We start from the raw sequence: 27,953 nt of genomic DNA, 5'->3' as shown, positions 1-27,953 counted from the left end.
CCAACTGAGTAGATACAACTTATTTAAAATGGAAATTTCAGCAGGCTCTGATACAGCTGTGTTTTTTATTGGTTCATGTTACACACAGAGATCTTCAGAATGACTCATATACCATTTAACTTCTACTCCTTTTTAACAAAACAAATTGTTATATAATCAGATTCAATCAGATAAAGCTATTTGACATTCATTTCTCATATATTTTTCAATTTAACATCATAACCAGTGACATGAATTTATAATAATTATCCAATTACCACAGTTTATTACAATTCCTCCAAACTGTTTTTATTTCTTTTTAAATCAGCTTTAATTGTAGATGTATTTATTATTACACTCTAAGCCAGATCTGCAAAAAGAAACTAGCTTTGCAACATGCAGTTTCTTTGTATCAGATCACATGCCACAATGATACCTAAAAGTGCCAGGTGGCCCCAAAGAACAGAAGTACTGACACAATTCATGCTTTAAGGTGACTCAGTTTAGGGTCAGATTTGTGGAATGAGCAAGAGCATCCCCATTTCTACTTCCTTTCTTTAAACACATTTTATTTGTAGAAAGAGCATTAAGAAATCATTGAATACTTCCTAAATTTTCCCAACTCTAAACCCATCAACTCTTCATAATCACACTGGGATAAGATTGACTTTATTTTCAGTCACTTAGCTTACACACACTTTTGTTTTAAATTTATACAGTTTATTAGAGTTTTTGATCTTCCTATTGCATAAAATACTGTGTTTCAGGTTTAGTTTCATGAGTGCAAACCCCTTGTCTTATGTTGTCCATAATCCATATCTTTGATTCCTGAACTGTGCTCATCTTAAAAGTAATAGAACTCACTTATTTTATTTTACAGAAGCAAAATTCTCAGGAGGTTTCTTTACAAATTCAAAAGACGCTATAAACAACAGAAAAATAACTGTTTAAACGTTCATAATACTAAAATTTTCAGCCAATTTTTATCTAGTACATCCCATATATTTCTGAACTACCCAAGAGTGAGACAGACAGGCAGGTAAGACTGCCTTTAAGCTTTATGCAGTCTGCACAAGCTCTGTGGGATAGATTTTACTACAAACTATCCTGCGTACATGTGATAAATGAACAGGCAATAAAATACCCTGTCAAACATGTATAGCTTTCAAATATCTTGCAGACAAAACTACCTAAAACAAAGAAATGATACAGATTGGTATGGAATCTTCTACTATGTGGTGGCTGAAGAGGAAATATCGGGGGGGGGGGGGGAGAGAAAAAATAAACCTAGTACTTTCAAATCTAATTTTGAATATCAGAATGATTCACTTTAGTTTGTTCTTGGTGTACAAGGGGAAAAAACACCAAACAAAAACTACAATCATATTGTAATTTGAATAGTTTTAAAATGACCTGCCATTTTATATGCAGCATTCATGTATGATCTCCAGACTACAGTAAAGAGAAAACGTGGCCAGTCACACACATTAGCCGGATTATTAAAACAGTAACCTTTGTGTCAGTTCATTATCAAGTATGTTATATAAGAAGCAGGCACATATACGCTTAGAAAGATTTTGAATGGAATTCCTACACAAAAGATTTTTTTAAAAATACATACCTGAATACACCGAACAAAGTGAGTGACATCTATCCACTGCCATCTTTTGCTCTTCACTTAGAAAATGAAAATATTGAGAGCTTCCCTTAACAAGGATCTAGCCCAGATTGACGCACTCAATACTCAAAAATATTTCTTAGAGCCTTTTAAGCAGACAGCAAATCACATTCTATCTGAACTAAACACTTAGTATGAGCTGGAGTACAACAAGCAAAGGCTGAATTACACTAATAAAAAAATTGAAAGCTGAGACAACTTACATTTAATACCAATCTTAGCTATCTGCAAGCACGACACACACGCTGCCTTTGTTCAAACCACTAATACAATATTACATGGTCATCAGCCTAATCTTTTATCACAAGAAAGCTTTACTAGGTAAGATCAATTCCTTGATGTCAATGAAAGAAAAGACACTTCAGCGTCATTGGCAGCTACCGCAAGGCTTTCACTGTAACCACTGAAACTATTTATGTGGGAACAATTCTTTTCTTTTTCTTTCTTTTCCCATCTCTACATAAATGAACTGTGATGACACTTTTTATTGATACGCTTTGTATCCACTGGTCATGGTTTCTGATCAGGTAAACTGCAAGCTATTGCAAGAACACCCTGGTGCAAAACAAGACAAATTACAGTGTTCAGAAAGTTCTCCGTAAAAAAAAAAAAAAAGTTTCACCATGTGGTAGTACTGACAAACATGTTTTCCAGAGCTCTACCAAGTATGACTTCTGTTCTTCTGCCAATGAGGCCAAGATGTTAGGAAGAAAGTTAACAAGCCTACAGGTATCATATACTTTGATGGTTGCTCATACACAAATATAATAGTGTAATGCTGAACTAACAAAATCCCATCTTTTCTACACATTTTGACCAGTAAGCTATTTGTGTTTCTTTTTTCTGGTATACATCCTTCTGTTAGCTGTAGTCTGTCTTCAAGTCACAGAAATGAGGATGTAAATTCCCCATTTCCTAAAGGGATTGTGAATAGTGGTCCTTAATAGTTTCTGGCTCTTATTAACAAAGTAAAGAGATGTTGCCGATATTTAGCAACTTTGTTTCTATTAAACACAGGACTTTTTATCCAATATATCCTGCTACTTGCAAAATCCTTAGTAAACTGTGTATTATTTTGAAGCAAAGTGCCTATTTGAGGTACACCTGTTTCCTTCCTTTTACTGTAATTTATAATGTTAATTTTTTAACACTTACAGCTTAAACTTCTAAGCCTTTTCCATGAACGAATTTCTTGTCTGATGTTAAAACTAATGTATATCATATCAAAAACTTGAAGGCAAAACAGGATTTCAATCGTCTTTCATTAACTGTAAGTGACAATAACAGGAACTTCACAGAATTCCTAACATTTGCCAAATTGCTGCACAAAATTTAAAACATCTCATAGACAAAAGTAGTATGGCACTGATATTTTACTGTGCCAGAGTATAGCAATTCCATTTTATTTTTTATTAAGATAAACAGGTCTGCAAAGACAGACTTTTGCCCGAAAGGAGCACATATTCTACAAAGGAAGATATAGTCTCATCCCAATTAAGTAACAGGACAATCTGAAATGAAATGTGTAACTATGGCTGTTATCAAAATTCTTAGGAATAAATGGACACCCAAATCTGATTTTAAGCCAGATAAGATAACCTACTTCAGATGATAGTGGAAAAGAATGTTTTCTTTTACTACGATACTCGGAATTTTATTTTAGGTTAAAAAAAAAAATCAGTTTTGTTTTATTCCCTTCGAGTATTCAATTAAATATCATATAAAAACATTTAACATTGGAAACAATTAAGATATTTTCCTCAGAAAGTTCTACAAGAAAAATGTTAATCATCAGCAAAACAAGAACATATTTGGTAAGTATTTTTGGGTAACTCAAAAATCCAGTTACTTCTATCTCATTTTACCTGCAAAAGTGTAATAAAGAATGCAGATTCAGTGATCCTCTGTAAATTTGCCTGAGTTTTTCTTACTCTAGGGCAGGATAAATTTTTATACCAAAACAAACTAGGTATTATTTAGGAACACTGTTTCAACTTCCTTACTTCTGGTTGGAGTTTTAAGTGCTACAACAGCCAGGCATACATGAGAATTAGCTGAACACCATTGACACATCCTTATTTTTGTAATTCCCACCCACTTTGAAGAATACGTCTCCAACATTCTTTATCAGACTAGATGGAGCCCAGAGAGAGCTCCAAAGAAAAAAGTAATCCTGTGAAGAACAAGAAAGACTGAAAAGTTGATTTTCCATCGTGGCTTGGCAGAACGTTTTGGAGTGTAGAAAAGAGAAAATGGAAGCCTTCGACTCCAGATATAAGAAGTCCAACTCAGGCAAGTAACCATCACAATATGTCATTACTGTAGACATGTCCCAAGGACTGTGTAAAGATGTATGGTTGTATCAATCTTTTTACCTGTAAAGCACTGCCAAAAATGAGAGTCAGGAGAAGACAGAGCAGCAAACACAACAAAAGGCAAAAGGAACCCAGCTGAAAATAGCCCGGAGACTGCAGAGATGACCATCCACAAGACTTTTTCTTCAGCTCAGAACTGAAGAATGACCAAACAATGGACAGAGAAAGACCACCATTGCTTTACTGAGTAAATGTTTCCAATGTTCCAAGGTTTTCGTGATCAGGACATGTAAATTTGTCACAGTATTAGTTGTGGTGAATGTAAACAAATAAAAATTATTAAAACCCTGTAAAATATACTACAGTTAAAATTCATCATTTCAGCTATATAGGTGTGAACCAGAAATAGAAACCCTTAAGAAAATCAAGCAAAACTACAGGAACCATTAAAAATACTGACAGATAAAGGCATTACCATACTTCACACTTCATACTTCACTTCAGGAAAACTTTTAGTTTATTTTATCTCCCCTCTTTAAAAGAAAAATGAAAGCACTTTGGCAATGGAGACAAAGGTTACTTATAACCAAATAGGAAAAAGTTCTGAATGTAAGCTTTTGAAAAAGGAGCTCTAGATTATCAAGATGGATATATAAAAGCAGTATAAAAATGACAAGGAAAAGAAGAATACACAGGAAGGTAATAATGTTTACATATGGAACAGAACTTTGGGTGATGAAAGAGAAATTGGTCTGTACTAAAGTAGATCATCAATAAAATTTAGATATGAATGGATATGTATTACTGGGACTATGAGTAGACCGATCACTGAGAAGTTTGATTCCGAGAAATCTTAAATGTCATCATTTCAGAAGTGCAGCAGGCTTACCATCTTCTGTTGTAATCCTGTAAGAGCTCACAAATCAAGCAGGCTTGATCTGGGTAAGTGATTAACTTCACGTCACTTTTGCAACTAGCAGTACTGGTGGTTTTACAGGTGGGTGGGCAATTTTGTTTTTGAGTCAGTACTGAATCAATACCTTGGAAGACTTCTCAAGTGTTTTTTTGTTTAAATAGTTATTTTTTTTAAATATTACAAATGCCAGTTGAGTCAAATTCCTAATAGCTAATTATGTCCTACCTACATTAATTCTTCCTCCTGGGATGCTTGGGAGGGAGGGGCAGAAAGGGTTTCTTTTTTTGGTGTTTAAGCAATTGTGCCTCTCTGTTTAGTGAAACAGACTCTTGGATATCAAAGCACTTTTGTTACTGGTGATGTGGCCCTCCTATTTAATGTACTTTAGTGATGATTTGAAAGTCAGGGCTGTAAGCCATAGGAGGCCATTATTAACAAAGCATTTTTCTCATGCTTTTAAGAAGGACTGACCTTTCCTGGTAGTTGTCGCCTGGTACAGGTTACTCTTTTGAGACTTCTTTTCTAAAATAATAACCCAAAAAGCTTAGTATTCTTTTTGCATCCTACAAAACTCTTTCACACAATTCTTATCAAAGCTGTGGAAAGCATTAGGTATAGTAGCATAGCAAAAGTACTGGAAAAAGACCTGGACAAGTTGGAAACATAAATATGTAACTAGTAAAAGCATTCAGAAATTATGCTGGTTTTCACCCAGCTGAGGGAATGTATACTGCAGAAAAAAAGAAAAAAAAAAAAGAGAAAAGTAAGTCTATAACGGTACATAAATATCAAACTGCAATTTTTTCATGAACCAATCAGAAATTAATAGCACAAGTTGAATTTGCTAGTATCTGCAATATAGGGTGCAGACATAACTTGCATCTCTATATATACATATATAGAAAAGAATAGAGAAAACAGTTAATTTGAACTCAAAAGAAAGGGCTGGGGGAGAAAGATAGCGTGATTGTGAAAGAAGATGCTTAAAAAAATTCTGAACTCGGGTTGTAACACAATAGACCAAATAGCTTTCTGCTAATTTTAAAAAACAGGGAAGATGGGCAAGACTGAAAAGAAAGGTACATGTGATAGAAGTTCTAGTGTCTGTGGAAAAAGGAGTAAAGATTACTAGAGCAATAGGACAACAATAAACAATGTCTGAATGAATAATAGGGTGGAAAAATCAAGATGTATTTAAAATACAGCTTGCTGAAAGGAAAGCATTAATATAAATTAAATTGCTAGCTCTGTACCTTCCTTAAAATATTTCCATGTTTCTACAGAACCTGCTAATTCGTATTTACCGTAGAAAACTTAAAAATAGAACAGGTAGGGATGGATATAACTATATTGTAAAATACCAAAAAATAACGATGACGAAAACTGTCAGTTTTTATTTGCTGTCTTTATAGTCTAGGTTTACTTTTAGAAATTTTTAAATTTAAAAAAAAAAAATGTTACCGATGTATTCTGGAACCCCAATGAAACTAGACAGAATCAGCTGCAACCTACAGGAAGATATGTCTATGAGAACAAGGACAACAATGTCTTGAACACCTTTGGCATTCATCACAGAGGACCCTCTTAAACAGCTAGGAGTACAGAACTGTCATTTCAGCTACTCTTCTGAAGATATGTTCAAAGTGCTGTATTAAGAAATTGGTTTGAAAGAACCAATCAATTCATAAATCCATAATGTCCCTTTTATTTTACTAACAGTTTCTGTTTGTAGATGTCAAAAATGCATCGTGCTGCCTTCCAGGTAGTTTAACTTGGCTTGTCTGGGGTTATTTTCCAGGGTTCCTTCAGGGCAAGGGTTAACAGATGTACGTGTTATATTACCACCTTTCACTGTCCCAGGGCCTTTAATTTTTAACTTCTGAAAAACAAACAGGAAGATACTAACAGACTCTGTTATTTTGGATATGACTAGCAGAAATAGTTCTAGAATGCGGAATTATGAGTACTGCAACACAAGGGGCTCAGCTCTGCAAGAAGAAACTACTTTGCCCTGCTCGCTCTCCGATAGGAAAAGGACCAGATCATGATCTCGGTTACACTGCCGAGAGCACGAGACTAGATTATGGATCACAGAACATGATTCTGTTCACCTCTGAAATCAACACTTTCATTTCTAATGAAGATAAAATGAAGCAGACTAATCTAGCGTAAGAGAAGAGAAAGCCCATGAGGGTCTTAATGTTTCTTCATAAAAAGAGACTCATCAGCTGGCTCAAAGTTAAAATAGTCCCAGCCATAAAAATACATACATAATGAGCCACATCATAAAGTTCAGTGGTATTATGACTTTGAGTTATAGAACTTGCATGTCCAGATTATTTTAACAGGAATCAGTACTTATGAACAAAACCTTATCACAATCTTTTTCACTGTACTTCGTTAACCCAGAAGATTACAGATCAACACTGGTACCGGGTTTCAATGTGTCTGAAAACACGATGTACAGTCTAAAGCAGCATTCATATTGCCATTACTAAAACAAGTAGCTTCAATATTCAAAACAAATAAAACATGCCAAATCTTGCAAGTCTTACATGTATCCAAAGTTTCCCTTTTCTGTGATTTATCCCACTGTTAGTGAATGAATTAGGACTCAAAATCAGATTCCAAAAAAGGGAAGAGAAAAGTAAAGGATGGAAGAGAACTGAATGAGATGATTGCACTGGTGGTCAAGACTAAATACTTTTGGCATATCTGTAAGTGAATAAAAAAGCATTAGAGATTTGGTAAAGCTGATTGGCATCTTTGACAACTATTTTCACTTCACTTTTAATACAGGATAGAGAAAAACACCTGGTATTTGACCCATTAAATAGAAGACAAAAGGTAATAATGCAGCCTTCTTAAAAGAAAGACCATGTAACAGATAAAGGGCAATTCAATACAGATAAAAATAGAAACCTGCTGACTTTCATGAGTCATTGTTAATCAAACCCAACCACTTCATTGAAAAATTCAGTAGAAAAGCTATGAGATGTAACAGATGGGTTTAAGATATTTCATAAACATAATGTAACAAGGAAAACCTGCAACTAGGCTGTCAAAGTGAACTTCATATATCCTGATTGTAACACACACAAAATACTGCTGGACCACATAGAAGATATGACACTGCAATTGCTGCATTACAATTTCACTATTATTTACTAAGGAAAGTTCAAAACAAGCCGGTGAGGAACCAGTTTTTGTATTGCACAAGATTGGTAGCTTTTTGACTACGGTACTATGACTGATCAGTTTGATTTGTTCATTCTTGGACTGTGAGTTACAGTCTTCCAAAAAGGAAGAGGTTAGGAGCATCATCTCTGAAGGGAAGGAAATTCTTGCATTCCCTTCATGTCACAGAGCCCCTACGCTTTCCTTCACGTGGGGGTGAGAGAGTCACAGCAAAGACTCCGCAAGATCAGAGAGGCAACAGCAAAGCTTCAGGGAGGATGAAACACTCCTGAGGAACGAAGCAAGACCATCCAGAGCTTGCTGCAGCAATTCAGAAAGCCACAGAGCTGACTGAAGCCAACCCTGGAAGCAAGCATTCCCCCTTTTAGGATACTGGAGACAGAAAAAAATTCCGTTTATATGAGTTTTGAATTTCTATTCTGTTTTGCCTATTAATCCTCACTTTTAAGAACTTTTAAGTCCTCTAGTTTATATCCTAATAATTTTTTTTAGATTTTTTACTTCTAAAAGTTGTTGTCTTTGGGGAGCCGAAAAAAAAAGATTGAGGCATATTTCCCCGACATTTCTGGCTCACCTGGCATTCTGTCATAAATACAAAAAAATGAATTCTTGGCAGACAGGGCATTTATATTTATGACTATTTCCTTAAAGTCATAACTGTTTTGTACTAAGAACAATTTAACCATGCATAAAGACAACTTTGTATGTAGGTCCATAATATCCTATGTGAGAAGACCACGTGAAAGGGGATAATTTGTAACACCCTCCTGAGAATTTTCGTAAGAATAAAGAAAGTGGGGAAAAAGGATGAGAAGTTGGAAGGAAAAGAAGGGGGCAGATATCAGGACTGCTTTCTAAGAAATATGCTTAGCATTTTGAACAATCTGAAAACACTTCTGTCATCAATTGCTGAGCAGAACTCTCCAGAATGGAAGGAAGAATGTTCTTTCAGAGGACGTTAGCTTTTAATGGCATCTCCATTACGGTGTTTTGGGGTTGTGTTTTTTGGTGGGCGTGTGGGGGGGGGTGGAATATATCAACAAGACAATGCAGACTGTTGAATGGTACCAAAAAAGTGAAAGCTGTCATCCGTAAATTAATTTTAACGAGATGACTAAATGGTAAGTTTTGAGAGAAAGATAATATATACATAACTTCAAAAACCCCCAAATGGAAATATTACATGCTTTCCATGAAGGTAGCCTAAAGAAAGATATCATAAGCTTTTATCAAAAGTACAAGTTGAACTACTCTCTTTTTAAAAGTTATTAATTTAAGTATGTTAGCAGATGTTAAACTTTACATGTGGACAAGTCACCTACGGAAATCTTCTATAAATATAAGAACAAAGGGCAGACATCTTGTAAGAAAAGTGAGACTGCTGATAGGCATAGGGAAGAAGCCGAAGAAACCAAAGGAAAAGGTCAGAAAAAGAATAAAGTAAAATGAGATATAGAAACTGTTAAAAAATTCAATGAACTAACATGAAAAAAAGAAGCAATACGTATTGCATTAGGGAAAAAAAAAATCTGGTATTTTTAAATTTTCCATAAGTGAGAATTATTTTCTATGATGAATAATAGGTTAGATAAAATATACTCAAAGAGGTAAAAAAGACAGTTAAGAAATTTAAGATGCGGGATAACAGCAGGATAAAAAGCATTTCTAGATGTATACTAAAATATCAGCAAAATGTCCTGCGATATTAATACCGTAGTGAGTCATAGCACAATTATATTACAATTTAAGTTAAGTAAAATTTGCAGAGGCATACAAGTTCTCATGGTTTCATTCAGATGGATGCTGATTATCCCTGACTCCCATCAGTTTCAATAAGAGAAAGATCAGTAGCAAGATGTATTACTTCCACAAATAGTAATCATAAGTATCTAAGAAGAGCTGAGGAGTACTAAGGACTTCTAAAATTACCAACTGGATATTATCAGTAACAACATTAATATCTGACCACACGCTTGATAGCATTCTGTAAGGTATTTTATCATTTTTTAAATGCACTACTTAAATACAATTTTCATTATCATATCTTGAAAGTCAAACAGTATTTCTTAACTTTTCTTTAAAATGTCCTAGCGTATATAACACTATTTGTTATTTAAGATTGGTTCCTAGCCACTCCATACTTGGCAACCTTAAACATATCTCCTGTATACTTTCAGTAGAGGAGTGGACTATTTTTCAACATAATAGAAATTCAACAGCCATAATTTGAGTTTAGACTTGGACTCTTTTGCTGCTTCTTGTTGCATTTTTCCATTTGGCAAAACACTAGGACATTATATAGTTCTGCATTTGTTCCTCTCTGAACCAACGAGCTTAACTCATATTGAGAACCACATACTGCAAACTTAATTTCTAAGTATGAGCTCTTGCTATGATTTACAAAATCACAATGTCCCTATTGCTTAGTCTGATTGGTTTCTTAAGTATGTGCTGACTTCAGTTATGATGATCTCTGACGCATTTTGATGAAAAAAATATTTATCTGTCTTCCCAGGTCAGTGTTTGTCATGTTTTTTCAGAAAGTGTACTACTATTTACACAGCATTATTAGTCTTGAGAGGCATGGACATGGTTCTTGTACAACCAAGTAAATTAATAATTCCCAGAGTTAGGCAAACATGATTGTAGTGTATAATATAGCCATAGTAAAGTCTAGAATACATTGCCTCTGGGGACATCTTAAATTATACAAGGACTTAGGGGGTTTGAATGTTTAAAATTGCCTGAATAAGTGCAACACATTCTTTGGTGGTTAAACTGCAACAGAAACTGAACACACTATGTTTTGTTCTGCATTTGTTCCTTTGAAGTTAATATTTAAGTACTAAATCCATTTTCCATAGTGAAATATAAAACACCACTCTTTTTTGTCCAATTATTTTTTTTCCCCCCAAGGTTTTATTTTTATTATGTTGCCTGAATGGATACTAAATTATGGCTACATAACAACCTTTAAGCAAATGTGAAACTGTAAGAACCAAACAGGGAATATATGATGAACAAGGTTCAGAAAGATATGGAATGGCCAAAGAAATATGGAAGAAAAAAAACAAACACAACCAACCAAGTCAAGATCTAAAAATAAATACAGGGGAATCAAGTCAGTGCAAACAGCGAAATACATAAAATAAGTTTAAGAGACCCTGAGGACCAATTTAACTCAATGTCTTTATGCCCATTCTTTTTTTTTTTGTATCCAGACTCCATTAACTCTTTCTTCCAACTTTTGTTAGTTTATCTACAAAGACATATTAGATTAATATCACGTATATATATTTGAGTGCTATTAATTTTAGTGCCTCACTCTATGGATATTGGATCTGTCGTTCTTTTTCTATATTTCAATCCTAACTACACTGTTAATATTAAAGGATTAAGCTATAACATTTTCTGCTTAAGTAGACTTTCAAGCATTCCAGTTTGTTTATGTTTTTCATAAGCTAACAAATCAACAAACAGCATCAGAATTATGCGCTCCTGTCACTGAAAGCTTTCACTCCCTTTACAGTTCTTACTGTACCTGTACACAAAATGCACACAGAGACATCATCCTGGCACTCAGGTAACACTTTGCAGACCTTTCTTTTTATGTTTGTGAGTTGTCAATACAGTACACAGTCACACATTCCTCCTCTCCCATTAAATATAACCAAATCTGGACAATTGTAGCAATTTTCATGTTGCTTTGAATGTCTGATCACCGCTGCAATCTGACTTCAATTTGGGAATCCCATGAGTCTTTAAAAATTCCATACTTGACTCTCTTCCAGCTGTAATAAGTACCTCAGAAGTGTGCTGGGTTGGCCCTGGCTAATAGCCAAACTCCCACCCAGCTGCTCGCTTACTCATTCTCCCTCCGCCCCACACAGGAGGACAGGGGGAGAAAATAAGAGGAACCAGAATGCGAAAGCTCCTGTGCTGAGATAAAGACGGGGAGATTGCTTACTAATTACCATGGCGGTCAAAACAGACTCAAACTTGGGAAATTTAGTTTAATTCATTGCCATTTAAAAGAAACAAATAATTACTAATTTGGCTCGTGGTAAACAAAAAATATACATTATTAAAACAACAGTTTTCCTTCTCTCCTATCCCAGGCTCAACTTCACTCCTTCACTCCCAACTCCTTTATGCTCCACCCAAGTGGTGCAGAAGGATGGAGGGGTACAGTCAGTACTCAGCAGTTTCACTTTGCATCTCCTTCTCCTCACCCTTTTTGCCTGCTCCAGCCAGGACTCTCCAAGGGCTGAAGTTCTTCAAGGTAAACCCACTCCACTATGGGTTCCCCACAGGCTGCCGTTGGTAGTTACTCCACCATAGGGCACCTCCTCCAGCCTTGGACTTCCCTCTGCAGTTTCTTGCTCTTTTTATTCTCTACTCCTCTCTCTCTCTCTCTGGTGTATTCTGCCCTTTTATGAATGTTTTCCCAGAGGTGCCATGAGCGTGGCTGGGGGGCTCAGCTGTGCCCTGTGGTGGGTTCATTGGAACCAACCAGAACTGGCTGTATCTGTCACAGGGCAGCCTCTGGTCTCCTCCCTCAGAGGCCACCCCTGCAGCCCGTTACTGCCAGCACATGGGCACCCGCACCCACACATTATCTTTAGGTTTTGGATTTGGTTTGGGTTTTTTTTTTTTCATTTTCATACTCAAAATGTATGTATCAGGCTGTGAAAACACTTGCTCTTTTCAAATCTGCAGATACAGTCAACTGAACCTTTCAGTTTGAGCCGTTAGCTTCATTATTTCCATTCATCATTTCCCTTTTATTTCTCCATGTCCAGATGCATGTTGCTGTTCCTATCTACAGCTCATGCCATGTATTATGCTGAGAAGAGATTAGTAAGAACTCAAAATGATTATTTACAAGCATCATGAATATTTACAGAAAGCTAACAAATATTGCAGAAAGGAGTTTGTGAACGTGGGAGAGACATTTTTGAATGTCAGTCAAATGATTAACACCAAACTAACAAAAGCAACAATTATTTAACTGAGAACTTTTCAGAGGATGCTGGTTTTATCCTAAGTTTCTCTTAAAGCTACCATTCAAGCAAGATGGGCTTTGAAACTGTCCCTTATTTTACAACAGAAGCTCAACTTACAAATAGAACTAATGCAAAAACAGCGAAGAAAACAAAACAAAGGTGATGCACAAATACAATTGCCGCCTTAGAAATAAAAGCATTCATAAGAAAATGAAATAAAAATAAACAAACCAGATACTTGATTGTGGCAATATTCCACACACTTAATAATTCCAGTGATCATGGACTCACATGAGTCAGAGAGCAAGCACAACTCCTTATGTAAGGCCTTGGCCACCTTTATAACTTTGTTAATTTAAAAGGGCCAAAGCAAAGTAAGCATGTCCACAGGTAAACACAATACAGCTGAAAACTTATTTTTAGAGTTTTGTCAGAAGATGTAATTATTTTTCTCATTTTCTATCTTGCTCCGTATTTTGAGGTCATGGCAAAGTTAGGTGGAAAATATTTGCCTTCCTAAAAGATGATTTCTAAGTTATACTGATATTCACTGATGACTCTTTGAGAAGTACAACACTGCTGAATATTTGGAGGAATGACAAAACTACCAATTTTCTAGTAAAATACTTATTTTGGAAAAAATACATTTTCATTGAATTATTAGAAGATAAGGTTGTTATTACGATCCGTTTGTACTAAGTCACTATGCACTTCTTAGAACATTCATTTCATGGATTTCTTTTTTCTTTTAGATGTTTGAAGACTGTATAATCCTGAACATATAATGCTGACTGTATTCTGGGCTGCAATTTTATCCTCATGTGCTTTTATTGTTACATCTGTTCTTTTAAATGATTGGCCTGTGAAACATGTTTTCTCTATATTTAATAACAAGGGTTTGAACACATAGCAAAATAAAAATAGACTGGGTTTGGCAGGCGTTTCATTTCATTTCCATTTCTTTTCTTTGAAACATCAGGAGCATTAGAGTTTGTTACGTATCACTTTTCTATTCTGTATGAGAAGTTTTGATAATAAACTGATAAACAGAGCTTTCTCTTACTTACATTGATATCTTCCAAATCCAAACTATTCAGAATGACGTTGTTCCTCTTCCAGATGATGGGAGGTCTCAGAGTTCCCTGGATCGCACAACTTAAGACAGCACTTTGTCCCACAGTTGCTGCAGTGGTACTTAGTTTTTGATCTTCAGGCAGACTCAGCTGAACTACCTCTGCAAAAGATATATTGTTTGTAAGATTAATTAGCATGGAGTTTCATAAGGTTAATTAGCATGCAGTTTTTGTACACTGGTAATTTAAGGATTTTAACTGGAATCAAAGTAAAAAGAACTTCCAACAACCATAGGAAGTTCAGAGTATTTCAAATAAAGGTCATGATGACATTTCAATTAAACTGACTGACAAGTATCACCCTGTAAGAAGAGAGGCATTTAACATGAAAATGAATTCCAGAGGTAAGACTGTAATAAACATGACAGTGTATCCAAAGTCAGACACCAGAAGTTATTTGACAGTTAAGGCCAATGCAGAACAGCCGTCAGCACCTCCAGCCGAACTAAGATGGAAGCACTGGTAAAAGAGTCATTCATATGAGTTCATTTTCAGAAAAGAAAAATACAAACGGAGCTCAGAGCACAAAACATACAGGACTGAGACTGAAATGGACAACAAAGTGAATTTTGCATTCAGAATATAAAATTAAGGCATAAGATTTCTTTTCTGGCAAGACAATTTTTATGGGTCTTTTTCATTAATATTAGTGAAAATGGTTTCCAGATCAAACTGACATTAGTACTCTCTCCCATTTCAGTCTCAGAAGAATATGCATTAACCATAACACATTAGTTAATGTCATTTTTTTAAAAGTGTTAAAATAATTTCTACTACATTTCTCTGGTCAAACATGATTCCTTTTACAAGAAATGCAGAAATTCAGAGACAGAATAATAAATAGTTCTGTACTTGAATAAATCTCTCTAAATATAGAAAAAGAGAGAAAAGGAGAAAAAGAAAAAAGAATTAAAAACCCAGAGCACTTTATAGCATCAATTCTGAAACTGCTTTGTCTACCAAAGAACAGAAACAACAACCAGGATGGACTATAGCACCTGGTAGAAGTACAGGGTACAATATTGTATAATAGTTGAAGACAAACCTGAAGTAAATGCAGTGTGTCACCTGAAATATTGTGAATTATCTCAATCCACAAATATTTGCCATCTGGTTTTTGCATTTACCATGCAACACAGTAAAAATTGCTAGTGCTGATAAACTATTTCACAAGGCTTGCCAAGCCACTTTTAATTTATTTAGTATTACCTAAAGTACCCTAAGTAAAATATCTGTAAATCAGTACATTTAGAGGCGGCAGTTTCAAAAGCGTGTCATAGGTGGATGTTTGGGGTTGAAGTTTGCTTTAACAAAAAAACCAAAGTCTACTTTGTTTTTTCTTCAAGATAGCCAAATTGCTAACACATTTAGAATCAAAACCATCAAGAATACGTGCAAACACACATGTTCTTCACAGATAAATATGTATGAGAAAATTCAATCAATATGAGAAATTTGAGGAACTTAACATTGCTTTTTCACAGTCATAGTTATTGTTTGAATCATGAGAAAAGTTCAATATTGCTCTTGAAAAGCATCCAGTGGTTTTAAAACTCACACCAGTGCAGCAAATTCAAACTCGCTTAAGTTTATGGCATGGTATCTAAAATATCTAAGAAAATGTGTGATTACAAAACAAAACAAATTTTATAAGTTTAAAATAAAAAAAAAGTCAAAATCTTAATGAAATTAAATTCAGTATAAATGAACACGGTGACAAATAAACACTATACAGCCTTTAAAGGAAAAGTATTTTTATATTTAATTTAAGGAAGCCTTTGTCATACAATTTTGGAACAAATCTTGCTTGATGCAAAAAGAAAAAAAATTAGGTACAACTAATACTAGGAGAGAAGTACCCTTTCAAGTTAACACTACGAAAAGTACATCTTCCCCTATTTTTCATCGCCTCTGGTATTTCATATTGCAAGAAAAATAATGCACAATTTCAGTAACTACATTTGTAACATAACACAAACTAAAACCAAAGCAACTGAACAAAATTCAACAAGAAAAAAATAAATTATGTCAGCATCCACGTTCATTTCAGTCCTAGAGGAAAAAAAAACAGAAATATGTATTTTCCAGGTTAACCAGAAGTTCATCATTATTCATGTTTGCTTTTAAAAATTTCAAGATGTGTGATGGGAGTCCAGACCTTGACACTTTCTCCACTACTCGATGTACTAAACAACTCTAATAGTAATAAGAGGTCACTTCACTTCTATGTCCCACAACTCATTTGATCACTTACATAAAAAGAGAATGAGTGATACACTTTAATTTGATGACATTGTATCCTCTTCCGTCTTGTATAATTGCCCATATGGGAGAGGCTGAACAGCTGAGAGTTGTCTTTTCACTTGTGGTGTGCCCAATTATATATAACCTATTAAAATTCTACATTTGTAAGGATCTTGTCAAATTAGACAGAAGAGCTACGTAGGAGCTGAAGATCATCCAAATAGCAATTTTTCCAGTCAACTGCTGAAGCATCAAAAAATCTCTAGGCTTTTTTATCTTTCATTTTTTTAAGTAAACTACAAAAGGCATCATGTATCTATTCTCTTTTAATTACCAAATTCCTTTCACATAAAAGAGCCATTAATCCTTCCATTACAACAAAGCAGCAACCTATAAGTAAACTAATATCCTTTACAGGTCCTTTTTACCCTCATAAAAGCAATACTTTGTAATTAACACAGATTGTTGGGGTTTTTTTTAAATACAAGCATCAGAAAGGCATTTTAACATCTTCAGGAAAGAAAACCTTCTTGTTCTATAATTAAACTTGATGGTTCATTTTTGAATGATTAAAAATATTGATTTTGTATTTAGACCAAAAAAAAGGCCCGATCCTTTTCTTTTCCAGAAGGAAAGTTCTATGACTCAAAACTCAAGTGATACTGCTCACCAGACATGCTCAAATGACTCATTTTTTTTTCTAACTAGACACATTATCTGACACAATTTGTTACACTAAGGAAAAAGAAATATATGAATTAAGTTTAATACTTAATATTATTAATAGTTAATATTAACTATTTACTGTAGTTTTTAAAATTTACTGCATCCATCTGACGCATTTCAGCTCCTATGTTATAGAAGATGGTTCTTCAGTGCCAGTATTTCTGGCCAGTATGTGCAGAATTCCTGAGACATACCTACACGGCTACTGAATGATTCAAAACTTCTGGCAGAGAATTGACAGTACTAATATTTTGCACCTTTATGGAATTTGCTATGCAAAGTTCTCAAAAGGTAGATAAATATTCTGATACTCCATTTATAAAGGGTAATTATCTATGCTTACAAAAGTCACTGTCTAATTTAGGAAAGTCATGAAACAATGATCATAAAATCATGATCAGAATTTTGTAAAATTAAGAACAGTTGTCCTATTTGGAACAGGTCAACGCACTGATATTACAAATTTCTCAAAAGTTTAAAAAAACAAACACTCTGATAAATGCACTGGGCTCACTGCTTTCCCTCAAAACACTGAACAATATTTAAGTAAAAAACCCCTTCATATATAACACAGTTATGTGTACTTTAAAGGATTATTTAATAATGAAAAAATATATATATAATTTATACTATAACTTTTCTTATTCTCTAAAGATAAAACTATTGCATATATTTTCTCCTTATTGGTGAAGAAAAAAAAAAAAAAAGAACCACTCAAACCAAAAAGCCCTAGACCTACAGGGCTGTACCTGAAGCAGAGCTCTTTGACAAGTAACTCCCTGAAAATCCCCGTTCGTGAACTCTCTGCAGCCATGGTGGAAGAGGCAAACGCTGGTGTGGGGGGGAAGGGTGTGGTGTGTGCAAAACGTCCCCAGGTGCATGGGGCAGCACCCCTCAGAGCCCAGGCTCCACGACATTCCTTTGGAAACAGAAAAGATAGGCCTGGGAACTAAATGATGCATTTACCACCTCCTCTTTCCTCCCTGAAAGAAATAAACCTGGGTCTGAGAACAAACACTTTTTCTGGCAAAGACTGATGCCGTGGCACTGGGAGATATCACCTGTTCGGATGGCACTCAGCTTTCTCTCCATGCTGCCCTTGTAAAGCAATGATAAGTCTCACACATTTTGTTTGTTTAATTTTAAGTGAAAAAGCAGAGCAAATGTTTCAAAAAACCGGAAATGGAATGGATTCAGTTTACTAATACCAACACTAAGTGAAAAAATAAATTTGGATGTTGTTGGTTACAAAGCAGTAGTACTTTATGTAAGTAGCCAGTAGGCTTTAGCTTTTATAGCTTGTCATTATCAGAAGCATGAATGCTCTTCTATGGTGTACTATATGAATGACTGTAACTCCTCCAGATACGATATCAGTCTGACACACATTCCTGGTTCTTCACTACAAAAAGTCACTGGATACGTTCTTTCAGACAAAGAGGAGAAAGGCGGAAAGAAAAAAGGAAAAACTAATTTAAATAAAAGCTAGAGGTACAGTCAGGAGAAGTGGACAACAAAATAGGGTACAGACAGCTATGTCTAAACATCTGGTTGGATGTAACATAAAAAAGGTGATTATAAAAGGGGACAAAAGTGGTGAAACCAGAGTAAGTGTTAATTACTGGAAAGACATTTTAAAACATTAATACCGACCAGGAGGAAAAAAAAACACCAAACAAAAAAACTCAAACAAACAACCAAAAACACTCTTACTGAAGGGGTTCAGAAAGATCCGAGATTTAAAAAAAAAGAACCCTAATGGTTTAAATATAAGATACTCCTGCATGGGTTGAGGAACATGTGCTAGACGGTTGAAAGGCTTTGACAAATCTCCTGGCTGCTACAGCCAATCTGCAAACTTCCATACCTTCCCACCTGTCGTTCTGCTTAATGATACCAAGTCAAGTTCTTCTGGTTCCTCCCATCATGCTTTTCGTTACTGAAGTTATCACTGTATCTGATCCAGATTGAATTCATTCTTCTTGAAAACACATGAAATAAAACGGCAACGTATCAACTAATTGATATGTTTCTTCTTGAAAGACTTCAGTCAATACATCTGTAGAAAGCAATTGCCATTTTCACATTGATCTCATCTCGCTCCTTACAGTCACCTTGTGATTGACTAATCCTCACAACTTTCTTCTTCTTTGCTCTTTCCGGTATGTTAGTTCTCAGCTTGAAGTATAATTTCTTACTATTAACCAAGTATAAGATCTTGTACTTTTTTCATCTCACTTTTACTGTGCTAGGCTTCAAGGTTGTTCAGTTCCTCTACTATAGTAATCCAACATTTCTCTGTATTGATGATGACTTCCAAATCTTGGTCTTCTCTTACTTTACCTTTTTTTTTTTCTTTTTTTTTTTTGGTAAGGATATTAGTGAAAGCATTACATCAATTTGCTTCCCAGGTGGTCACCGGAGAACTTCACTAATAACTCTTTCTCAAAGTGATGTTTTCCCATTTCATTGAACCCGTATCACCTCCCTTTCAGCCAGCTCCTTAATTCATTTTATGGTTTCTCTACTACCTGCCAATGTTTTAGTTGACTAAACAGGTTCTCATGTGGCATCATACCAAGTGCTTTACTGAAAATGGTGAAAGTGCTTTTCTCGTTGCTTCACTTTAGTTATCTAGAACCTATGTTACAGATTTACTTCTGTTTGTCCTTCAGTTAAAATTAGATAAAATTAAGATCATATTTTTCTTTATATTTTCTGATATGTCTTTCTCATATCTTTCTAAAATATCTTCATCTCTAGCTGAACCCAAATGCAAATAACGTCAATCCTATCGAATCAGCAAAGAAACTGGACAATTATCAGTTGTCTTCTGGTTTGGGGGGTATGTTTTGTTTTGCATTGTATTGATATACATCACTGCTACATACATCATTGTTGCGTTTGGTTTTAGGCTTAAAGTATTTGTCCATCTTTGTCATATGTCCCATAGGCAGGAATTTTTGGAAGACATAGACAATGCATTCAAAAAGCTTTCCCTAAATAGGTAACTACCTAAAATACATGAAGACATACACAGTGATTGTGTTCACTTATAAAGCTTTTAACTCCACAGGCAGCTCACCTTAGAAAATTTTTTAAAATTTATCGACCATCACAAGTGAAAGCAGCTAAGCATAAAAATTTCTGAGGAAGATATTATAATACTTCAAATAACGATCAATTAGGATAAAGTGTAAGTGCTTCAATTTTCTTAGTTTGCCCAATATTTAGTAATTAAACTGTGAAAGGCAGGGAAAAGGAGTTTTCAAAGCTGACATTTTACAAAAATATGTCAACAGCAATAGGGAAAAATCAATAATGAAACCTTAGTTTAAACATTATTTTTTCAGGAGTCATATATCTGGGGTTGTCATTCTTTGTCTAAGTTAAGCTATATCAATGTTATTGTAAGCTAACAGACAAAATGATATCACTGTATTTTTAAAGCATAGCAGGAGGGGCAGGGCAGTGCTTTGATCGAACTTTCTGTTTTCTTAATCCTAAGTACAATGGTCTGATGCGCATAACATGGAACATTCTGATGGTCAAAATTGAACATGTTTTTAAAAGGGTTGTTACACTTGGATTTATGAGTTTTCTGAGGAAGTTAAAGAACAGGTAGTGAAGGTACTTCAGTTCTCTCCCTACACATGAAAAAAATCTTATCTCCAACTCCCCTGACAGTCCAAAACAGTCTGTAAGGACTGTAGGCAACCATAAAATTAATTTGTGATCTTAGAACACCTAATCAGGCTACTAGGAGGAAAAACACTGAAGCATATAAAATTTCTGCAGATTAAGTGGTTCCTTACTGTATCTTATGACCAATAAAGGAAAGCCACAATATCAGTCTCAATAAAAGCTTTTGAAACCTAAAACTCATGTTCGTATATAACTTTATAATTGATTATCTATTAAAAGGAGGAAGATCTTATGCAACTGTAGAGCATTTTGGTTAATTTAATTCCATTAACAAGTGTATAATTCGAACCTTCTCATTTATTTACATAAGTTGTATGTACCTATTCATAGCAGCCACAAAACACTGTTTTGAGTCTAAACTAATGAAGTTTATGCAGACTGGTATCCACTATCTAAAATTAAGACCACATTAAGCCTGTATTTATTTTGTTTGCCTATTTCAAACCTAATTTAAAAGCAATCACCTTTTAAAACCAAGTAAAGAAGCCGTTTGTCCATGGACTACAGTATGCTCTGTACTTAATGGATAGCATTGCTTGGTGGCTTGAAAGAGCTGAAATGCAGGTAGGCAATGTGCCTTTTCCTCTCCCGGCATTGATCCCACTTTCCTCAAAATGACATAATAAAAGCTGTTTCATCAGTATCATTTTGCTCTTCTTTTACAGCAATTTTAAAATGAGCACACATCACCATTAGCATGACTAATTTTGTCATTTTCTGCTGTCTTCCACTTTTAATTTGTTTTAAACATATTATTCGCATATTTAGTAGAATGTTTCAGTATGAGAAGTAATAGAACATGGTTCGTGAGGGGCTGTTCTCTAGGGTCTTATTGCCAGCAAAGGATTCTGTTTCTGTTCTCATAATCCATTTAACAGCACGCAGAAGAAAAAAAAGCATAAATAACTTTTTCACAACTCCTTAATGTTTTAGCTGCAGAGCCCAGATTAAAATTCAGGAGGTCTTATTTCCAGCTTTATGGCCAGGATAGCAGAGGATTCCACTTTAATATTACAGCAATATGGTTGTTATTCAAAACCAAAAGCTCTTAACAGACTTACCATTATAATTAACATTTATTCATCTTTCATCTTTGCTGACAAGAGACTTGAAAATCATTTTTCTTTGACAATTATAATATTATAATAGCTCATGTTTTTAGGAAGACCTGTACAAATCAATTCCATAAAAAAAATTAACAGAAACCATAAAAGAAAACACAATCCTGTCTGCCACTTTATGTATAATACTGGTCAATGAGATTTAATGGAGGGTGATTGATAGATCATGGTAGGAAACATTTACTTTATGGAAGAACTTAAAGCTTCTCCGAAAGACAAATGTGAAGCAAAAATTTATGGTTTCAATTTCTTCTTACAAACATGGAATGCAGTATTCTTTATTCAAATACCTAGAAACATTAAGAATGCTTAAGATTTTAAAAGTCAGGATAAAGTAGAATATTTCAGCTGACCTCTTGCTTTACTGAATTTAGCATCAAATTCTTTTATTATTGAAACAGCTTTCATCTTCTGATTTTGTTAGAACCAAAAATAACCATGTAAGCAAATTTCTTTAAAAAAAATCAAAAAGATCAGCTGAAATAAATAAAACAACTCAATAAAATGTAGAAGATTATATTTTACAAAAGTTTATAGATGTATGCACTAATAAAGTGTTTAAAATTAAAGCAAAGTTCATATTTTTAATCATTCTTTGAAGTAGTAAGAATGAACACAGACTGTGAGAAGTAGCTCAAGGGCTTTATGAGACTGACAACCAGAATAATAAAATGGTAGATAAATTCAATAGGGGAGAAAGTATTATACAACAGCAAAAGCAATCCTTTGAATCCAGATCAATAGGCTGTAAGTTGACTTGGCAGGAAAGAGACAGCAGAGCGATAATAAGTAGTTTTATCAACTCTGTCCTCTTTAGCAGTGAAAAATTAAAATAAAAGATTCTGAATTCCTAGGAAAGGAACTAAAAGCAAACAAACCCCCCATATTTTTGCCCCATGGTTTGTCCACATGAACATCAAAATCAGCTCTGGGTCCCCTGCAAAGCAGATGGAAACTCAGAGCAAAAACAAGCATGATAAGGGTATAGAGCAGTTTAAATATGAAAAATGATCATAGCTTGGATTTTTCTTTTGCAAAACAGATGATGCAAAGGGCTCTGACAGAAGGCTACAAAATCATGACTGTCATGGAAAAGCTGAAAGAAGGAATTGACAACTCATTGTTTCTTCTAAGACAGAAAAGCAATCAAAACAAGCACGTGGGAAGCCAGGTTCAAAACAAAGGACAGTAGTTTTCATGCTTGAAGTGCCCGATTTGAAAAAACTCTGTGCTAAAGGATACTGTGGATTCCAGAAGCTTACATGTGCAGGAAGAGATCGCACAAGCACTTGGAAGAATATGAACAAAGTATCATGATATTGTTCTTACACTTCTCTAGACAACAACTTAAGTCCCTGGTTGTGAGAAAACACTGGACTAGCTGGACCTGGGACCAGTACAGTCATTTTTATAGTCTTAAGACACGATTCTTTATTTTACATGGAAGTCACCCAGCAAATGTGATTTCTAAGTTTTCTTTACAGTGTTTACACACTCTAGTTTTACCTAAGTGAAACATAATTTAAGTTATTTTAAGAGTTTTAGTGAAAAAAAGTAATTTAACTGTAATGCAGCTGAATTAAAAAAAAAAAACAGGAGCTATACTACCTCCTGAAAATTATTCTACTCAGTAGGTGAACTGACCCTTCTGATCTTTTTAATTGCTCTTAATAGGATTATCTCTGAATGGCAAAGAACTTTTCCTGCATTGCTTACATATTAAAAATGCTTGTTTTAATATTTTTTTAAAAAAATGTGAATGGCAATCATTATGAAAATCTGTGACAATCACTTTTTGATAATTTCTAATTCACAAACTGATAAAACTAAACCAAAATTTCAAAGCTCATTATACATGTGTTTTAAATTTAATTCCTACTTTAATTAAATGAATTTTACTTGCTATATCCATTGAATCAAATTCTTCCTCGAGACCTTGTGTTTCTCACAAGTCTGCACAGACCGCAACAGGACTCAAGCTATAAATGAGTGTCACAAGGACTATAATGATTCACTTAAGTCTTTATAAAAATCAATAAAACATATACTTTCACTTGCTCTGCAGGGCACTAGGATCATTAAAAAATAGGTCAGAAACATTTTTCATGGAAATATGAGAAGTCGTTGATTCTTTAACACTCCCTTGTCATCGCATACAGAAAAACAGGATGTTTCTAGGCAGCTGTGGATTCCACCTCATTTAATACATCACATGACATCAAGAATTGCCAGAAGTGCAGTATTAGCAGCACTGAGAAACCAAATATATTCATCAGGTTTCTCAGGTGACTACCCTGTCGCGGTTACTTTTTATCAACACCTGAACCAGATCAGATAGTTAGAGAATTGCTATATTGACAGGAAATATATGAAATAAGAAACTTGTAAAGATATACCATTTAAATCTGCCTAAAGACACTTTGGAAAATACCTAATTTCACCTAATATTCATATATCAGTACTACAGGAATACTAGGTAAGCCTGAGTGTGTTCTGAAACGTATCCCTACCTGCTTATGGTAAGGATATTTACCATAGTGCAGATAAAGGGTTCACTCTACAGATTGGCTTCTTATGAGAATCCTTTGAAGTTACAGAGGCCATTCAATTCTTATGAGAACTTTCTCAGCCTGGAGCAAAACACCAGCCAAGAAAGTCAACTCAGGATCTATATGGCTTCAAAGTCTTCTGTCGCAGGGGAAATAGGTAATCTACTCCCATAACATCGACAGCCTGTTTCTCATAGCTGATTTATTAGGGATAAGCAAAACAATCCAAACTTGGCATATCCTGACAGACTATTTCTTTCTCTTTATGAACAACAACTGAATTCCAGCTTCTATGAATTTACATCTCTTGAAGAGATAGTAAACAAACGGCTAAATAATTCTCCCTCCTGTTTCTACTATCATCTCACCAGACTGAAACTGCCTGCCCAACCTTAATGTACCCTCTCTGTATGTTCTGTAACTGAATTTATGCATCATTCAATGAATCCTAAGGGAAATTTCAAAGTTATTGTGATGGGTTAAAATTTGATTTTATGCATGTTACTGGAATTGCTGATCTGAAAGCAGTCAGATATGGTACCTTAGGTTTATGTGTATATATAAACTTGCAGTTTTTATAGACTCAGTATTCAAAGTTATACAACAATGTATTTCTAGCCAATAAAGTTGTAGCAAAAGTTAATTTTAAAGTATGTTTAGAAGAGAATCTCAGAGTAAATGAAACACTAATTTCCTAATAACACATGGCCATTTTTAGATTTCAATCCCGTTTTAAAGGCTCTAGGTAAGATGAGTAAGATATAATTAAAAGAGTTGTATGCTAAAAATATTTCCAAAAGCAACAGAAAGCACGGCAGCCCAGAAAATACGATCAACCCTTTCACCTAGAATGCTACATCACTGTATAAGAAAGTATGCCAAATGACCTATTCCAATAATACCTGTCTTGATGTGTGATGATACGACACCCACAGCCTAGACACTGTACCTGTCCAATCATTTGTATGGACTCACTTATTCACTGTGCATCCACAGTATTGCAACAATTTCTGGTGATGTTTCCTTAAACAGAGTTGTTCTTGCAGCAGTAGTTACTTTTTAAAAAATCCATGAAAAATGTCTTTTTTTTTTTTATTTTAAGATAGGAGGAGAGCATACACTAAGAGTGACCTGTGCAAAAATAAAGCGGAAATAAGAATCTAGCAGATCACTGAACTATATTAACATATGTACCTCAAATGAGATACATTAGAATTTCAAAAAAAACTCATGGACTTGCAACTAGTTTCGTCATTCAGTGTGCAACATTTAACACTTTACACTTGTATTCATCGTAAAACTCAGCAGTGAATAAGTGGGTTTTTTTCAGAATATGGAGATTAAGATGACTCTCCACAACAACACTGACATTGTTGATAAATAAACACTGCCTGTGCTTGAGTGTTAGATGCTTGCTTTTTTTAAAAGAAAGAAAGTTCTTGTTATGCTAATATATTCTCAATAACAACTGTTGCAGAACTGGACTGAAATGTGTAGATTTTTTTAAAACAATAATAGCATGAAACAAGATTACCAACCATTGATGCAACATTGACATGATGTTAAATTTAGTCTCAGAACTTTTTGAGGAATCTCAGCGTTTAATTTTCTGAAGTTAGCATTTTTAAATGCGCATAACTGAACTTCAAATCTTCCAAAATTGCAGTGATGAGTCTTTGCAATGGTAGCGAGAAAGATATTCAAGGAAGATGCAAAAAAGAGCCAAACACCACAGATGGAAGAGGGAAAAAGAAAAAAAAACAAACATATAAAAAAAGATGCTAACAGAAAAATTCTGGAGGTTACTTAGGTTGAATGAAATTTTCCATGTTACTATTATTTACATTCATTTTTAGTGTGCTCACACATTCAAGAAGGGAGAAAAATAAATATAACAACATAATCTATCTTGTTTCTTCTGGGGAGGGGGGTTGTTCACATTTGCCAAATGTAATGTACCATTCCCAAATCATCACTCGAATTTTCCTTACAACAATCACATTAACATCAACTTCCTTATGTAGATCACCAAGCCTCCGAATCGCTTCAATTTGCAATTTGATACTTCTATGCATCCTGTCAGTGTCTATGCACTTCACCAACTCCTTCATGACATGTTTCTGTGCACTGGAAATTATCTGCCCCAGGACAAATATTCCAAAATATTTTAAAATATTTTTTAAGAGTTTTCTTTTGTAGATTCTGGAAATGCTGACTGCAAATTGAGTGAACCTGTGGAAGAAAGGTAAAGAAAGATACATTTGCTTTCTACAGTCAATAGACCGTAGAAGTCATTGGACTTATTAAAAAAAAAAAAAAAAAGAAAGGTACCTGGAGCCCTAAGCTGGGGATGCCATGGATCTTGCATCATAGGCATATATGTAACTGCACAGATAGAACTGTCTTTAAATTATTATTATATTTAATTAATAAGGAAAAAAATTAAAGTCTTTATTTTGCTTGTTTTCTTACTTATGGTTCTTCAGTTAAATATCGGTGTGGTTTTGTTTTTTCCAAAACAAAATTACTAACATTGCATTTATTCATTTGAGTTTTCAGTTAATTACAAATTTAGTAGCTTACTTTTCAGTTTTGGAATGATGTAGACAGAAACAAGTAGTACGAAGGGATTATGCTGCTGAAGAGAGCATTGAATGTTCCTCTGCTGCACCAGAATGTGTAATGAGCAGCAACAACAACTTCAGAGAAGAGCAAGGAAGCAATGGGAGGGGGCCACATCAAGCTACAAACTACCACAACAAGGCTGTACTTGCAGCTTTGAGCAGCTGAAGCAATGCTTCAGTGAAAACACTGAACAGCCCAACTACAGTGGATTTTATCAAGGCAGATAAAACTCTTAAAACCAGGATACTTTTCCCCAGGGAAATGCTTTGAAGAATACCTATAATTTGATGCAATCTGTTCCACTCAAAAGACAAAAAGATTGCTTTTCAATAATACCTTCAAAAAATACCTCTCTTCGTGGGGGGAAAAAAAAAAAAAGAATATATGAAAATGATACTTCACAGAAAGCAAACAAGGAGGCTGACATCCAACGACCTCAGTGTTTATCTGCAAATCAATACTCACTCCAAAAAATATCCACTGAAATGGTACATATATACAACCTTACGCAAGATTGTTATACTTAAAAGCAGTATTTTGGCAGCTTCTCTGGTTTATGTCCCTTTAAAAACTGTTAATAAATCTTTGCTTTTTCTTCTAGTTGCTTTCCTAGATACGCAGTCTCAGATGCATTTAGAATAGGCTCCACTTTTTTCTTTCCCTCTTCTTACTTTCTTTCCATCTCCTATTCCCATCTCCTTTTATTTCTCCCCAGCCTTTCTTCCCTTTTTATTTCTCTACCACGCTACTCACACCCA

The 27,953-nt window shown here is 34.6% G+C and overlaps 1 protein-coding gene across 3 annotated transcripts in view; it reads right to left on the bottom strand.

Moving 5' to 3' along the window:
- FSTL5 (follistatin like 5) overlaps positions 1-27,953 on the bottom strand; it is a 290,553-nt gene that overhangs the window by 85,954 nt on the left and 176,646 nt on the right. For all 3 annotated transcript variants that reach the window (XM_054202954.1, XM_054202953.1, XM_054202952.1), the window contains exon 6: positions 14,160-14,326. In XM_054202954.1, the coding sequence (XP_054058929.1) occupies positions 14,160-14,326 (167 nt within the window). The remainder of the gene's footprint in view (positions 1-14,159; positions 14,327-27,953) is intronic.

Source organism: Rissa tridactyla, chromosome 5 (genome assembly GCF_028500815.1).
Source record: "Rissa tridactyla isolate bRisTri1 chromosome 5, bRisTri1.patW.cur.20221130, whole genome shotgun sequence".
In the NCBI taxonomy this organism is placed as follows: domain Eukaryota; kingdom Metazoa; phylum Chordata; class Aves; order Charadriiformes; family Laridae; genus Rissa; species Rissa tridactyla.
This window is presented reverse-complemented; position numbering and strand designations above follow the sequence as displayed.